General features: G+C 35.9%; 1 protein-coding gene across 1 annotated transcript in view; it reads left to right on the top strand.

The window, feature by feature from the left end:
• ttc7b (tetratricopeptide repeat domain 7B) overlaps window positions 1–16,554 on the top strand; it is a 47,333-nt gene that overhangs the window by 5,094 nt on the left and 25,685 nt on the right. Inside the window, exons 4-14 of the mRNA XM_073812284.1 lie at window positions 1,422–1,555; window positions 3,033–3,154; window positions 6,069–6,147; window positions 7,479–7,648; window positions 8,166–8,229; window positions 8,396–8,533; window positions 8,924–9,007; window positions 9,169–9,273; window positions 9,400–9,517; window positions 12,398–12,455; window positions 16,020–16,092. Of these exons, the coding sequence (XP_073668385.1) occupies window positions 1,422–1,555; window positions 3,033–3,154; window positions 6,069–6,147; window positions 7,479–7,648; window positions 8,166–8,229; window positions 8,396–8,533; window positions 8,924–9,007; window positions 9,169–9,273; window positions 9,400–9,517; window positions 12,398–12,455; window positions 16,020–16,092 (1,145 nt within the window). The remainder of the gene's footprint in view (window positions 1–1,421; window positions 1,556–3,032; window positions 3,155–6,068; window positions 6,148–7,478; window positions 7,649–8,165; window positions 8,230–8,395; window positions 8,534–8,923; window positions 9,008–9,168; window positions 9,274–9,399; window positions 9,518–12,397; window positions 12,456–16,019; window positions 16,093–16,554) is intronic.

The following is a 16,554-nucleotide window of genomic DNA, read 5'->3' as shown; positions in this document are numbered from 1 at the left end:
GCATTGTGTAACCTTTAGGAGGATCTCTTGACAGAAATGCAATATAATATACATAACAATATTATAAGTGGTGTATAAAGACCTTACAAAATGAAATGTATTGTTTTTATTACCTCAGAATGAGCCGTTTTTATCTACATACACCGCGGGTCCCCTTACATGGAAGTCACCGTCATGTTTCTACAGTAGCCCTAAACAGACAAACTGCTCTATAGAGACTACGTTGTCTCAGGTGATGACGTGTTTGTCCTGTGGTGGCTACCGTAGCTTCTCTATGCGTTTTGAAAGGGAGGGGTGACTTGTGGACTGAGCCGTTGGACCTTTAAAAGTCTTTGAAGTGGTTCATTAGTGAACTGAATTTAAATTGACATTGAATTTTACTTTTCCATCTGTATTTCACATAATTTTTAATTATACGTTTATCACATCGCTTCAAAACCACTTAATCCCGGCCTCAGGCCATTCAGAAATACCTTTTTATCGGCAGAATTCAAATAAAAGAAACAATATGCAAGATTTTTGTAAAAACATTTCTTTAAACCACTTGCACAGTGTGATTTATTTAATGCAGTTGTGTACATCTCCCATCGTTCCACTCTCCTTCATCACGCCATAAACCTTTGCCATTGTTATTGTTTAATAGTGACCTCTAGTGGTGAATATCCTACATATTGTGGCTTTAATGTGGCGTTCATACCAGCAGAGGTGCCAAAAACGCGCTGTTCGCGCGTAGTTGGACGCTTGAACATTGAGTTTACTCCCTTAATTTGTGCGTGAAATTGTACTCAAGACATTCACCCAGAAATTTGCGTCATGGGAGGGGCTTCTGCGGCTCAGCTCGCTCCCTCTAATCACGTGACTACTAGAGCAAGCTCCTGATTGGTTAACGCTGTGTGAAAATCCGCGTTTTGCGCGTTCTGCACCATTCACACCGCGCCATTCATGCATACCGCACTGCATGATGCCTATTCGCGTCTTTGCATTGACTTAACATGTTAAACCCACGCTTGCTGCCTCTGGTGTGAATGCCACGTACACACCAAACGCGGGGCATCGCGTTACTCGCTCTAGATTACTCGCGGGATTAACTTTGTGTCATGCAAATTTTTCGCTCAAGTTAAATATTTTCAACTTGGGCGAAGACGCATTTGAGGCGAATAGTGCGTGTTTTCATGGCAAACGCAATTGACTTTGCATTGACTTTGTATGTAATCTACTCGCACAAATTGTTAAACTCGCTTCTGGTGTAAACCCAAAGTAAGAGTCTGATAAAATATACTAATATACAAGCAAACATGTCAGACAAACTCAAGGGGGTTTAACATCTAAGCTCTTCATACAAAGAAAGATCCCACTGAGCCTTGCAATACATTAAAACAGCTCTTTGTTTTGAGTCTTTTTTTGCTGTTGTTTGTTTGTAGGACTTTGTCTGGAAAAGGTACCTGCGGCATCCCCATCGCTGTCCAATCGCAATGCTGATGGAGACAAGGAGATCATCACTTGCTATGAGAAATCTGGAGACATTGCCTTGCTTTATCTCCAGGAAGTAGAAAAGGTATTTCAGCTTTCATGTTGTTCTGGAAGAATGATATTGATGTCAGATAGCTCCAGCGTTTCAGACATTGGGATCCCAGTATTAGATTCATGATCCAAATGTTTGGCAACAACATTGAATATCATGTCGAATTACTGTGTTATATAGTATTGTGCATGCTTTTAAACATTTGACAATCCATTGTTAATAAAAGTATAGTAGTGTGAATTTAAATGCATTGATACAGAATCTTCTCATATCTAATGATGAGATTAGGAGCATCAAAGTTAGAATTTTCTCATTAATATTAATCCTCTGTCAATATTAAAGGTATCAAGGTTATATTTTCACAGAATGTATATATGATCATTTTATGTAGAAAACAGTAAATCGCAAAAAATGACTTTAACTGGGTTTTTACAGGCTGGGTCAAATTTATTACCTCTAGCATTGTGTTGCTATGTGGTTGTAGTGTTCTTTTTAGGACGTCTCTATCCCAGTTTTGTTTTGTTCCTGATTTATCAGTTGATTTTGTAGCAGAGGACAGACCTGCTGCAGAATGAGGGTCATCCGTCCATTAACTTTATTTCTTTCTGTACTATCTGTGAAATTTAATTCACAATGAAAGCCTGTAACAGGTCAAAGTTCATTCTCTATGAGACCGATATGTCTCTACTGTGGATTGTTTTAAACTATCTATTTGTAAAAGTATTACAGAGATTCATTCCCCTGGATAGTGTTCACTCACTAGAGAGAGAGAGATGTGAGTGATGGCAAGAGAGGAAAGCTTGTGTTCTGCTGCAGTGTTGACGCTGCGTTTTTTAAGTGCAGCTGAAGTTTTAGGTTTGACCTTCACGGTAGGGAAAAGTTCACAGCATCCAAACCACCATCCGGTCCAAATCTGCCCATGAATATAGTAAACAAATCTCTGCTTCTTTTTCATATATCAGGGCTCCAGACTGCCACCAAATGGGGGCATTTTGCCACCAAAATTTGAGAGTGTGCCACTGAATTTTACATCCAGTTGCACATGTGCGACCAGTAAATTTGACCTTTTTTTGCAATGTGACACTGAATTTGAAAACAGCACATTGTACTTTCTCCGTCTATCATTAAAGTATTTATTAGTAATACAGTGGAAATTAGTAGAAATGTGAATATTTGGATAGCATGTTGATTTACAGTGTGTGCCCCTAAATTTTCTGGTTGCGCCCCTAAAATTTTCATTTGGGGGCCACTGTGCTCCTAGTGAAAAAAGTTAGTCTGGAGCCCTGTAAATGCTCATTTTTTTTCTTTTTTTTGGTGATTTGCTGTTTCACTGACAGGGTAAGATCATGCCAAATGATTGAAATCAAACTTTGATGCTTTAGCCTGGATTTCTCAGATGGGGTCACATTTGATTAAAACCTCAGAAAGTGTTACATCTCCAGTGACCAGGAATGAGAGATTGATGTTGTGTTGATGATATTTTACATAAAGAGAGTTGTCTTGTTGTCAGGCCCTCAGTGCTGGCATTCAGAACCGCAGTCCAAAGCCGGGTCCGGTCTCACAGGAGCAGGAACTCGGCTACTTCCTTGAAACTGGACTTCAGAGGGCTCATGTGATCCACTTCAAAAATGGGTGAGGTTTTTTAATGTAAATATGCATTTAAATTCTCTGCAGTCTTGCTTGCCAAAGGTCTGATCCACACTATGTTTACATGCACAACATTTTTTAATTCGACTGAATTTAATCAGATTGAAGCACAGCATAAATGTCAAAGCTGAGTTGGAGAAAGGTGTTCTTAAAGGAAAACAACACCTTTTTTTAAATATTTTTACCTCAAATCAGCTTATGGCTGCATGACGAAAATGCATTCACAGAATGCATTTCAATTAATTGACCATTAAGAAAATGAAATATGGTCTCTCTTACCCAATATTTGTTTGTGTTGTATAGTTTTATGACTGTTAGAATCAGAGCATCATAGCGATTAATCGCAACTAATCGTTTGCAGAATAAAGATTTTTGTTTATGTATGTGTGTGTATTGTGTATAATGATTTTGTAAAAATAAATACACACACGTATATGAAATTTTTTTAATATATGAAGTATTCATATTAGGGATGCTTAACGATTAATCGCGATTAATCGTTAGCAGAATAAAAGTTTTTGTTTACATCATATATGTGTGTGAACTGTGTGTAATAACTTTGTATAAATAAATGTACACACATGCATGTATATGTTTTATAAATGTTTACATGTGTATATACATTTGTATATTTATGTATAATTTATATTATATATAAACATAAATACTTAATATATACATTTTGTTTTCTTAAAATTATACATGAATGTGTTCATATTTATATATATATATATATATATATATATATATATATATATATATATATATATATATATATTTATTATACACAGTTTACACACATATGTGATGTAAACAAAAACTTTTATTCTGCTAACGATTAATCGCGATTAATTGTTTAGCATCCCTAATTCATATTTATATATAATGTAAATTCTATATAATTATAAAAATGTATATACACATGTACATATTTCTTAAACCTATACGTGCATGTGTGTGTACTTGTATGTACAGAATTATTATACACAGTTCACACAGATGTGATGTAAACAACAACTTTTATTCTGCAAACGATTAGTCGCGATTAAGCGCTATGCAGCCCTAGTTTGAATATTACATCATTAACGTAGCAACAAGCCAAACTCCAATGAAATCCAATGAGTCCTCTGTGCATTTCCAAAAAGGAACGCTATTTGTTAGACACATTGAGTTTCTGCTTATAAGATATATTTCGGTTTTTACTGAAGCCAAATTGTTGATGTTAGGAGGAGAGTTTGAATAAAGAGAAACGAAAGTTATCAATTTCTCATCCTGTTCCTGTGTTCTGTTGCCCAGTCTGGAGTACGAACTAGAGGTGCATTTATCTGTTTGCGGTCTTATTTTAATTGTTGGCATCTCTCCTGTGAAATATGTGGAGGTCTTATAAATGCAAATGTGAGCTTGTGTCTGCACTATTGTTTATTTGTGCGGGTGCAGGTGGGGCGTCTGTCAGTGCTTGTAATGCATCTGTGTGAAATATGACCACTGCAGTGGTGCATTGTGGGAAATGTATCTGTTAAGCCCATGAATGATTCAAACCTCACGCCACACGCAAACCATAAAGGGTCATATATTTGTGTACCCTTCTTAGGGCGGTACGGTTTAGTGGGAAACTTGCATCGCAGTATTTTTTTCTGCTGTGTTTTGTATGTGGTATGAAAACTATTAGAGGATTTAAGATGCAATAAAATGTATTTTAAGAAGAATTAAATATTTAAGTATTATTTTGACTGCATCATCAAATAAGACGTTGTTTGTGCCTTGCTTTTCTCGTACAGCTTTGGGAGGACAACTTAAGAAAAGTAGTTGCACTCATCATTTCATTGTGCAGATGTATGTATGCACATTAATGCATGCATAGTTGCGATTTGATTGCGATTAATTCCGATTCATCGTTTTACAGCCCTAAAAGTACCCATAAATCTGAGAATTATGTTAAATCAGAAAGGTATAATGCTAGTGCTATAAGGCTAATGTAAATGTATACATATTATTAACTGATATATGTTCACCTTACTACATTGCATATTGAATGAATGACTGAATATTGCGAATGCTCAATTTGCAAAGTTGACGCTAATACGATATATTTTACTGCATTTGGTGTTATATCAGAATACTTTAGACATTAAATGTAAACTGTTTTTAATGTTAAATTTCTTCTTTCCAGCCTCATCTTACGGGAATTTGTAACTACTGTATTTTTAGATGTGGCTAATTCGTATCTATAGGATGTGAATCGTACATAAATGAAAACACAGTGTCACTGAAGCTAAATCAGATTGTACTAAAGCGTATAAATAGTTACAAATTGTGTTGCATTTATTGCATAAATAAGATGTGTTTGTTTGTTTCTTTTTTTTCTTTTCTCTGCTGTCATCACCTTTAACACTCTGTCTCTTATTCATTAAAATACATTATTGCTATACATCACACCTCAACAGCTGTAAGCTATGTTCCCTTTAGATTCGATTGCAAACACATGCAGATGTTTATGTGTTTAGGAGTATGTTTGAAAGCACTGCAGTCATTAATGGAGATTATTGACTCCAGTCATTTACATACGATCACATTCACAACCTGTGGGCAATTCAGATAGGTGTTAATGTTAAATGTACTCGTGCACTGTATTCATCTGGTGTAGTCGATATACCCTACAGGCTCTGATAACTTTCTGTCTGCTGAGTGTTTGATGCTGCAGCTCATTAAATCATAAAGAGACTTCTGACCTGGCCGTAGGCCGTGTGTTCGTTGTGTTTGCGAGTTTGCAAAGAAGAGCGACGGATGATTAGAGTTGATGTGAGGTTTGTTGATGTCAGCTGTCAGGTTGCTTGAGATCTCTAGAGGTGTTTTAATGGATCTCTTTTCCTCGTTTCCCTCCATTTTCCCATTACTGCAGTAACCTGACCCGAGGTGTCGGCCGTTTCCGAGAAATTCTCCGAGCCGTTGAGACCAGGACCACTCAGAATCTTCGTATGGTGAGGAATGTTTATGTGTGTGTTATGTCTTTGATGAACATTAGATCCTATGTACTGGGGAGTCACAGACTTTCTCATTTGGGAGACTCTTTCTCAAGACCCGCCAAGATATTTTGATAAATGGAAATATGGGGGAAAGCAATACACATACATTCACTTTTAGAAGAGTTTAGTTTGTGTTCTTTGTCATTGTGTAAAAGAAATATAAGATTATTGCAATACCACAATACCTTATATCCAAATCATTGTCTTTGAACTTGATTGATTGAACTAAACATTTTTGTGTCGTGACCCCACTGTGGATCCAACACGGAACTGACTTAAACTGCAATTCATCGACTGGCCACTAGAGACACTAGAGAAGTCCCTTGACCATCCCTGTTTAAATGTTAAAGTGTTTTTTGTGCCTAGTGCAAAAGTAGTTTTGGTCTGAGGGGGATACATTTTTTTGCAACTCATCCGTTTGAATTATATTAAGCCTTAAAGGGACACGCAACTTTTTTTTTTTTGAAAATACGCTAATTTTCCAGCTCCCATAGAGTTAAACACTTGATTTTACCGTTTTGAAATCCATTCAGCCGATCTTCGGGTCTGGCGGTACCACTTTTAGCATAGCTTAGCATAATCCATTGAATCTGATTAGACCATTGAGCATCAGGCTCAAAAATAACCAAAGAGTTTCAATATTTTTCCTATTTAAAACGTAACTCTTCTGTAGTTACATCGTGTACTAAGACCGACTGTGCTAAGATGGCTGCAGGAGGTGCAATGAAATTACGCAGTGCACGAAAATATTGAAAGTTACCAAGGGGACTATTTTCGGGCACTGCGTAATATCATTGCGCCTGCTACAGCCATGGTACGGCAGCCAAGTTATTACGCCGGAATGAGAGTATAGTTCCTAGCCATATTTGCCTAGAAAATCGCAACTTTTAATTTTCCGTCAGTCTTAGTACACGATGTAACTACAGAAGAGTCAAGTTTTAAATAGGAAAAATATTGAAACTCTTTGGTTGTTTTTTAGCACAATGCTAATGGTCTAATGAGATTCAATGAATTATGCTAATTCCGCCCTTTTGGTTATCTGAGAGTGACGCGCTCCGCCTACTTTGGGCTTCAAAAATGCTCTTCGGAAACCAATGTGTGAAGTCACGGAAACTACGTCTATGTTTTATACAGCCTATACGTGTGACCCGAAGTGGGTCCAAAGCAACAGTTTGAAAACTCCTGCCATATACTAACCATAAATATCTCTTATTTCTGAATGATCAGTCTAACATAGGTTCTGCATCAAATTCAGGCGTTAATAAATGGTGTGCATTTGTGTTTAGACTATTGCCAGGCAGCTAGCAGAGATCTTGCTGAGGGGTATGTGTGAACAGAGTTATTGGAACCCACTGGAAGATCCACCTCACCAGTCCCCTCTGGATGATCCACTCAGACACACCCCCCTCAAGGACTACGCCCTTAGCCGACGCCCACGTATCTACTCGGGAGATAAGTAAGACACGTCCCTTTGTCATGTTTTCATAAAGCATCGTGTATAACCGGTTACACCGACTATCGCAACATGCCTAGCGTAAACGAGTTGTATTACACCACTAAATATAGTTATTTTTAGCAACGTCATATAACCCCTTTAAAACACACATGTCAAATATATGTTGATTGGCTGTGATTGTGTAACATAGCAGTTCCAGCCTGATCTCACAAGAATTCGTACATATTTTACGAGTTGGCTAAATCGTATGAATTCATATGAAGTTAATCGTGCAAAAACGTACAATTCTCATGAAAAAAACTTTACCCAGCATCTAACCCCAACATCACAGGGGTCAATGCAAATCGTTAAAAAAACTTACGAATGTGGTCGTATGAATTTATAACTAGTAAAATATGTACGAATTCTCATAAGAGAGCGTTGGCAGGTCATGTTTGGTGTGGACAGACAAATAGTTCATGTTATACTGAGAAAATTACTGAAAAGTAATTTTGATTCTATCTATCTCTGTCTCTAGCTTGTTTTGTCCACAGGAGAACACTGAGGAGGCTTTACTCCTTTTATTAATCAGTGAGTCTATGGTGAGTCACAGTAAAATAAATTTTTTATAAAAAAAATAGTTTTAGACCCTGTTGTCTGCACAAGTAGAGTGGTAATCAACAGAAACCTGATTACAGTTTCCCTTCAGTTGTTTTTATTTCTAACTGCAACAAAAAAGTTATGTTAATTTGAATATATTTCTCACAGGCTAACAGAGACGCTGTATTGAGCCGAATCCCCGAGCACAATAATGATCGAATCATCAGTTTGCAGAGCGCTTCGCTGGTGTACGACTTGCTCACCATTGCTCTCGGCCGACGTGGACAATACGAAATGCTCTCAGAGGTGAACATCTGCTCAAAATCCTCACAATGGTTATTCAAAGTGTGCATGTAATGATAGCATTGTCTTTGGTTTTCTGAGTTTATTCAGACCTAATCTGATCTCACATATTCAAAAAAAACTTATATTCTCAGTATAACTTTGTGATGCAGTGTCTTAAAGTCAAGGATTTTGTCATTGTGAATCCACTTATATAGATTTAATTGTTCAATGAATTGCTTTTTGCTAAGCTGCTAGTGTGATTATCTATAATGCCCTTGGAGATGTGCTGGAAGCCCCATGGCACGCTGGGTAATCTGCAACAGGAGGCTTTATTTATTTCTCATTTTGTGTGTGTGTTTGGCTCATCACCGCTGTTCTTATCTGAATTATTTTAATATCCCCTCACATTAGTGTCTCGAAAGAGCCATGAAGTTTGCCTTTGAGGAATTTCATCTCTGGTTCCAGCTCGCTCTCTCCTTGATGGCTGCTGGGAAGGTCAGTGTTCCATTTTTGGTCCACTGTGTACCAGTGCTGTGCGGCATTCCATTAAAATTCCCAATGCATCCCTGAAATTGAATGAAATTCAATTCACACCTAAGAATTTAAAGCCATTCTGAATTTTGTCAATCCCTGTATGGCCCTTTTTTTGTGTGCAGTCGGCTCGAGCAGTAAAGGTGCTGAAAGAGTGTATAAGACTGAAGCCGGACGATCCCACCATTCCTCTGCTGGCCGTCAAGCTGTGCATTGGAAACCTGCACTGGGTAATGATAGGAGAATTATGGGAAACCCGTGCGAGGAACTGACACTGACCTGTTTACAACTTTGTGTTATCCAGTCTATGAACCGTGAGATGATGATGACATGGGGTGTGTATTTGTGTGTTTTAGCTGGAAGAGGGTGAGCGCTTCGCTAAAATGGTGATTGATATGGGTGAGAAGGCGGCTGAATTCAGGGCTAAAGGTTATCTTGCAATCGGGCTTGTCTATAGTCTGAAGGCCACAGATGGTAAGTATACCTAAAACAGGATAGACCTTCTACGATTTCTTTTCTCTTATAAAACGTATAGAACAAGTTTTCTAACACACTTTGTACCCCCTCTGTATGATCTCTTTATGATGCCAAGGACTCCCAAATATAATGAGACCCTTCCCTGGCCCCTTCATTTGTAAATTGTAAATTGCAGAAGATGAGGTTTTGTTATTTTGTTTGTCATTTTTTGTGGTGCTATTTTCGCCAGGACTCCCTGGAAGAAGACATTTTTATGAAGGTATATTTGGTGCAAAACAACTGCACACCTGTGAAAGTGGAATTTGTATTTGTAGAGATTATCCACAGATATGTATCAGTAAATTTGAAGTCACAGATGAAGAGTTGCAAACTTGTAGATTTTTTTTCTTTCCCTCAAATACAACACAACAGTTACACATTCACAAATCCTTCAGTGCAGCTGCACAAATCCCATTTTACAAATCACAGATTAAGAAACTCACAAGCTCACGTTTTTTGCTACAATTGCTGCAGTAAATATGGTGCAAAACCTACTTGAACACCTGCATCAAAGTATGTGAAGTCACACACAAATTTTGTACATTCGCAAAATCAGTTTGTGCATCTGTGCGATAAGAGTTGCATGTGTGTAAAAAAAAATTTCACAAATATTTTTTTATTTTTGAAATATTTTCTAGCACAAACACAAGTACATAAATACAACTGCTTGAATCTGCTGCTACGAGTTTCAAACACTCTTTTTTCGTGTGCTCTCTGTTTTGCACCAAATATCTCGAGATAAATGGTGCGAAAGTAATTTGTATACCTGTAGGCTGTGCTCAGCACTGCCCACCAGGTGGCGCCTGACACTCACTGAAGCAGAGTTTATTAATTACCAGCAATGTTTCAGCAAAGTAAATCGCCTTTATCAAGGTATTATTTTCACCAAGTGGAGAACAATATAAATGGGAGTGCTAATTATACACAGATGAAGGTAATTACATACAATATTCCAATGATTCATTAGTAAACAAAATATAAGTTCCTTAAATCTCAAACCATCAATATAAGTAGATTAAAAAATACAAGCAGCAAATACACACATAGGCCTACATTTAACTAAGATACATGCTTTTTCTTCTAATATACTAATTTGGATGATTATTTCTGTCTTTTTGAATCGGGTAACTGAACAACTAAATTGTTTTTATTATTATCTAAACAGTTGTTCTGATTTCTTAACATTTACCCTGGATGCTAACCCAAATCAAATCAGCTTTTTAGACTTGTGGGTAGCTTGTAATTTTTTACATAGGGATCCGATTAAAAAAACTACAGCTCGTCATACACTATTGAGAGTGGATTCTTATTGTCATGAGCAGGGCCGTACAGAGGATTTTATAAATACCAAGGTCCATATGAATTTTTCTAGGGCATGCACCCCAGAAAAAAATGTCTTATTTCTCTGCTCTACATATATGACTTCTAACACATCAGAAAAAAACAATCAAATAACTATAGATGTCAAACCATGTCAGTATGCACAAGACTTGTGTTGTTTATTAGTAATACATTGAAATAATTATTTTACCATCCTGGGCACATTGTTGTGTCAGTAAAGTAAACATAGGCTAACTGAATATAGGTGAATGTAATCTAGGAGATAAATTAGTTAGATCGGACCTCTCTTCTCCATGTATACCAACAGAAACCACTTTAACACTGTCATTGTTGAAAATCATATGTAGGAAAACAAATAGAGAGTATAAAACAGGCATCGTGAAACATCAGAGTGCAATAATATGCAGAAATATGAACCTTCCATTAGCACTGCATTTTGTTGAACTTAATCATCCTATAACTTCATTATTGTATATAGGAATTGAGAGGGTATTTTCATCTAGAAGGTGAGGTGAGTTGGACCAATTTTTACTTAGACAGGAGGCCTTTTAGGTATATTAAAGCCTATTAGGTATATGTAGGCCTAAGTGTGTATTTGCTGCTTGTATTTTTTTATCTACTTATATTGATGGTTTGAGATTTATGGAACTTATATTTTGTTTACTAATGAATCATTGGAATATTGTATGTAATTACCTTCATCTGTGTTTAATTAGCACTCCCATTTATATTGTTCTCCACTTGGTGAAAATAATACCTTGATAAAGGCGATTTACCTTGCTGAAACATTGCTGGTAATTAATAAACTTTGCTTCAGTGAGTGTGGGGCGCCACCTGGTGGGAAGTGCTGAACATAGCCTACAGGTATACAAATCACTTTCGCACCACTTATCTCGAGATATTTGGTGCAAAACAGAGAGCACACAAAAAAAGAGTGTTTGAAACTCGTAGCAGCAGATTCAAGCAGTTGTATTTATGTACTTGTGTTTGTGCTAGAAAATATTTCAAAAAGAAAAAAATATTTGTGAATTTTTTTTTTTACACACATGCAACTCTCATCGCACAGATGCACAAACTGATTTGCGAATGTACAAAATTTGTGTGTGACTTCACATACTTTGATGCAGGTGTTCAAGTAGGTTTTGCACCATATTTACTGCAGCAATTGTAGCAAAAAACGTGAGCTTGTGAGTTTCTTAATCTGTGATTTGTAAAATGGGATTTGTGCAGCTGCACTGAAGGATTTGTGAATGTGTAACTGTTGTGTTGTATTTGAGGGAAAGAAAAAAAATCTACAAGTTTGCAACTCTTCATCTGTGACTTCAAATTTACTGATACACATGTGTGGATAATCTCTACAAATACAAATTCCACTGTCACAGGTGTGCAGTTGTTTTGCACCAAATATACCTTCATACATTTTAATCTCAATAAGGACTATTTTGGTAAAAAAAAAAGGATAAATAAAAAAATCTACTCCCATCTCTGTGTTTACAGCATCTCTTCGAGGAATGCAGGAAGAATATCAGAAAAAAGCACTGAGTGCTTTCCAGAGGTGAGTATTAGACTCTCTCTCAGTCTCTCTTTTTGTCTCTCAATTTTTATTTCAATTTAAGTGTGCTTAAGTGGCATGACAAAAACTGTACATTTGTATTGCCAAAGCATTTTTAGCTGGGATGCGAAGAAATAGTGCAAATAAAACAAAGTATATAGTGCAAAATTAAAAGTAAAATAGTAAGTTATAGAAATAAAATAAAAGAATAAAGCAGTAATTTACATTAAGTATCTTCTACATGTAATGTAGACATTAAGTCAGGTCAGATTAATAGATAGGTTTCTCATTGTTTGATAGGCTTTCAAGTGTCTTGTTTATGCAGTTCATTTTTTGGTAGAAGATTGTCCATATACATTATCCCTGAACTTTGTGCATTCTGTTAGAAAGTGCAGCTGTATCTCCATTTGGTTTTGGTCACAGTGGCAGCCATGTTTTTCTGTGTCTGCCCGTCTCGATACTGAGCTTGTCTCCAATAAGTCTGTGGGCCCTATTTTAACGATCTAAGCACATTGTCTAAAGCGTACAGTCTACATGGGCTTGTCTGAATCCACGTTGCTAATTTAACAACGGAAAAATCGCTTGTGCGCCTTGCACACAGTCTAAAAGTTTTTTTTTTGTCGTAATGAGCAATGGGTTATGGAGGACCACAAGAGTCATGCAAAATGTAATAAAGAACTTCAATATTTAATAACTACCTGGACAATAAAAATAGCAATTAATAGATTTGTTTAAAAATTCATTAATTAATCTAAATAAATAGACAAAGTTATAAAAAAAATCATTTATGTAAGATTTTATTAGGCAATAAAAAGTGAGATTATAAAAATAACGTAGAAATGAAATATTAATCCATTAATAAATAGTTCAAATTAATATAACAATTTATATAAACAACTTAAAATACTCAATAAGTTCATCATTTTAAATTGCATTTATAAATTCTTAATTAAATAATGGAATTTCAAAATGTATTTCAAAAAGCGATTTAAAAAGAGAAATAAACAACTGGATTTATAAATTGAATTACAAATACAGGTTTAAATTAGGCATTTAAAAGGGCATTTCCGTTTAACTTTTCTGTTTTCATTTTCCCAATGATTCTCCTTATTCTTTTCGCTATTGGATTTGCTTTTCGTTTTAGCCTCTCTATTTAGCTTTTCCGTGACTCTTTGGGTCCTTGCAAATGGTCAAATGAGAAATGCAAATTAGCTATGGCCAGGAGGATGTAACAAGCTCGCTGATTGGCTCTGATTGTACGTCATGCGCAGATTTATAGATCTCAGATGAGGACCCAAAGAGTCACGGAAAAGCTAAATAGAGAGGCTAAAACGAAAAGCAAATCCAATAGCGAAAAGAATAAGGAGAACCAACGGGGAAATGAAAACAGAAAAGTCAAACAGAAATGCCCTTTTAAATGCCTAATTTAAACCTGTATTTGTAATTCAATTTATAAATCCAGTTGTTTATTTCTCTTTTTAAATCGCTTTTTGAAATACATTTTGAAATTCCATTATTTAATTAAGAATTTATAAATGCAATTTAAAATGATGAACTTATTGAGTATTTTATGTTGTTTTTATAAATTGTTATATTAATTTGAACTATTTATTAATGGATTAATATTTCATTTCTACGTTATTTTTATAATCTCACTTTTTATTGCCTAATAAAATCTTACATAAATGATTTTTTTTATAACTTTGTCTATTTATTTATAGATTAATTAATGAATTTTTAAACAAATCTATTAATTGCTATTTTTATTGTCCAGGTAGTTATTAAATATTGAAGTTCTTTATTACATTTTGCATGACTCTTGTGGTCCTCCATAATGGGTGTGTTTAAGGTTGAAATGTGCAATAAACTAATGATAGTGTTGGCTCCCTGTTTTTCTCTTTCACCGCCAGCGTTTTTAAAAAAAAGTTGCCAGCCAGCACCAGCGTTTTTCATAATTTCAAAAGTTTAATGCCTTCCAGAAAATGTTCTTCTTTAAATATATAAACATACATTATACCAAATGAAAGAACAGACCCTCTGCTTTCAAACAAACAAAAAGTTTCATCCTACCTTCAGTGGTTCTTTTGTAATCAGCTTTTGAATATGGGTAGGTTTCCGCAAAATCACCACATTTTGAGCAAAAAGCAGAGATAATTAAATTTTTGTGACAGACTTTTCATAGAGATCCCATTCAGAGCGATCTTTAAAACAGACACGGACATGCAGCCGCTTGCCATAGGGCAATACTTCCGGGTTTAAAAAGTTGCAGAAGGTGGATAATGGCGGTATTGCGGAAAGACGGAAAATCTCGTCATTGGCCGGGAAGCGTTTTCTCTTAATTGACGAGATATCTCGTCAATGGCGGTGAAAGAGTTAAAAGTCGTTTTCTTTCAGATATGGAAGTAAAATTAGCAGGCTTGTGATTGCTGTAAATGTATGGATAGCTGACATGATCAGTGTAATCTCAAATAATAATTTACAAATATGCAAGAAAAGGTTTGTACTTAAAAAATACTAGTTACAACCAGGATATAAAGAATTTACAAACATGTGGGGACATTTCAGAACTCAGACAGCGTTGTGAGTGTTTTGAAAAGCATTACTTAAAAAGGTTCACATCTCACCATATCCACAGGTACAAAGTCATCATATACAATAAATCCGTGGGGTAGCATTTAAAAAAAACTTTTCAAAATAGATGCAATATTTGCATTTGTTTAAAGCAAAACATTCAATTACTTACCAGGTTTCAGGTGACATCTCGTAATCGGTCCTCATTTATGTCCAAGAGACTCAATCATTCTTTTACATTTTAATCCTTTAATTTTTCATATTTAAAAACATTTGTTTGCTGCTGCACATCCATGTATATGTAAGCAAATGCGCGTTGTCGTCCTGTTTATAGGCACGTATTACTGATGCGCTCTTTAAATAACAAAAACAATATTGCGCCATTGACTTTAGACTTTACACCAGCTTTTAGTTGGTCAATGGCATAGTCTATTTTATTTTACAGGCCGCCAATGCGCCTGTACGCACTTAGTTTCAGTCCAGAATGCCAATGGGCGCAAAAATGGGCGCAAATGCATTTGCTATTAAAGCATTGTGGCACTAAACGTAAAACTGATAACTGCACCGAGCGCAAACTATCAAAAACACTTCCGTTATGCTGCATTGCGCCAGGTGTATGATAGGGCCCTGTATCTGCTTAAGATGGATCTCAGTTTTTTTTATTTGTCACTGTGTACAGATAGTTTGCCATTCTGTAATCTCAATTTAAGGTCAAATAACATTGCATTTTACTTTGTTGTTGTGTTTGAGTTTACCAGTAAGTGATGTAATTTTGTTTTATTTGTGTTATAATTTGGTAACTTTATTAAGTTTAGCAGTATTGTTTTGGTTGAGATCATCAGTGGACTGAAGCTCTGAATCAGTTCAGATAGATGATTTGTTTTTTTTTTACTCTGCTCTTTACAATTCAGGGCTTCATAATGATATCTTTCTCTTGTGTCTCTCTCTCTTTCTCTCTCTTTCTCTAATTAAATACTCCCTATGTCTCTCTATCAGGGCACAGAGTTTATCCCCCACTGATCATTTGGCGGTTTTTTATCTAGCGCTGCAGCTGGCTGTGTCTCGACAGGTAGGAGAATCATCTTCTCTTTCTCACACACATTTTTTATTCAGATGACCAAGTTCAAGTATTTACAGTTTTAATTTAAGTTATATTCTCTCTAATTGCTTTTAATACATGATAACATCTAAAAATCTGCTAACTTCCAAGTGTCAGAATTATATAAACAGTGTCAAGCTGTCTTTAACACACAGTCTAGCCCCAATGAAAGTGTGTATCTTAAATCTAAAATAGATATGGTGATATGCAATGATGTGATTCAGGTTAAGTCACTGATTGACGTCACTGATCCCGCAACATATGGCTGCCACCTTGTTTTTCGTTTAAATGAAGTTGAGAAATGTTTGATGCCCTTAATTACTTTCTTGCATATCCCACAATTCCTTGCATGATCCTGCTGCTCGGCTCCCATAGAGAATGATTTGTGGATACGCGCCCTATCTCTCTCGCTCTCTTTGTCTCTGTCTGAGT

Source organism: Paramisgurnus dabryanus, chromosome 17 (assembly GCF_030506205.2).
Source record: "Paramisgurnus dabryanus chromosome 17, PD_genome_1.1, whole genome shotgun sequence".
NCBI lineage: Eukaryota > Metazoa > Chordata > Actinopteri > Cypriniformes > Cobitidae > Paramisgurnus > Paramisgurnus dabryanus.
This window is presented reverse-complemented; position numbering and strand designations above follow the sequence as displayed.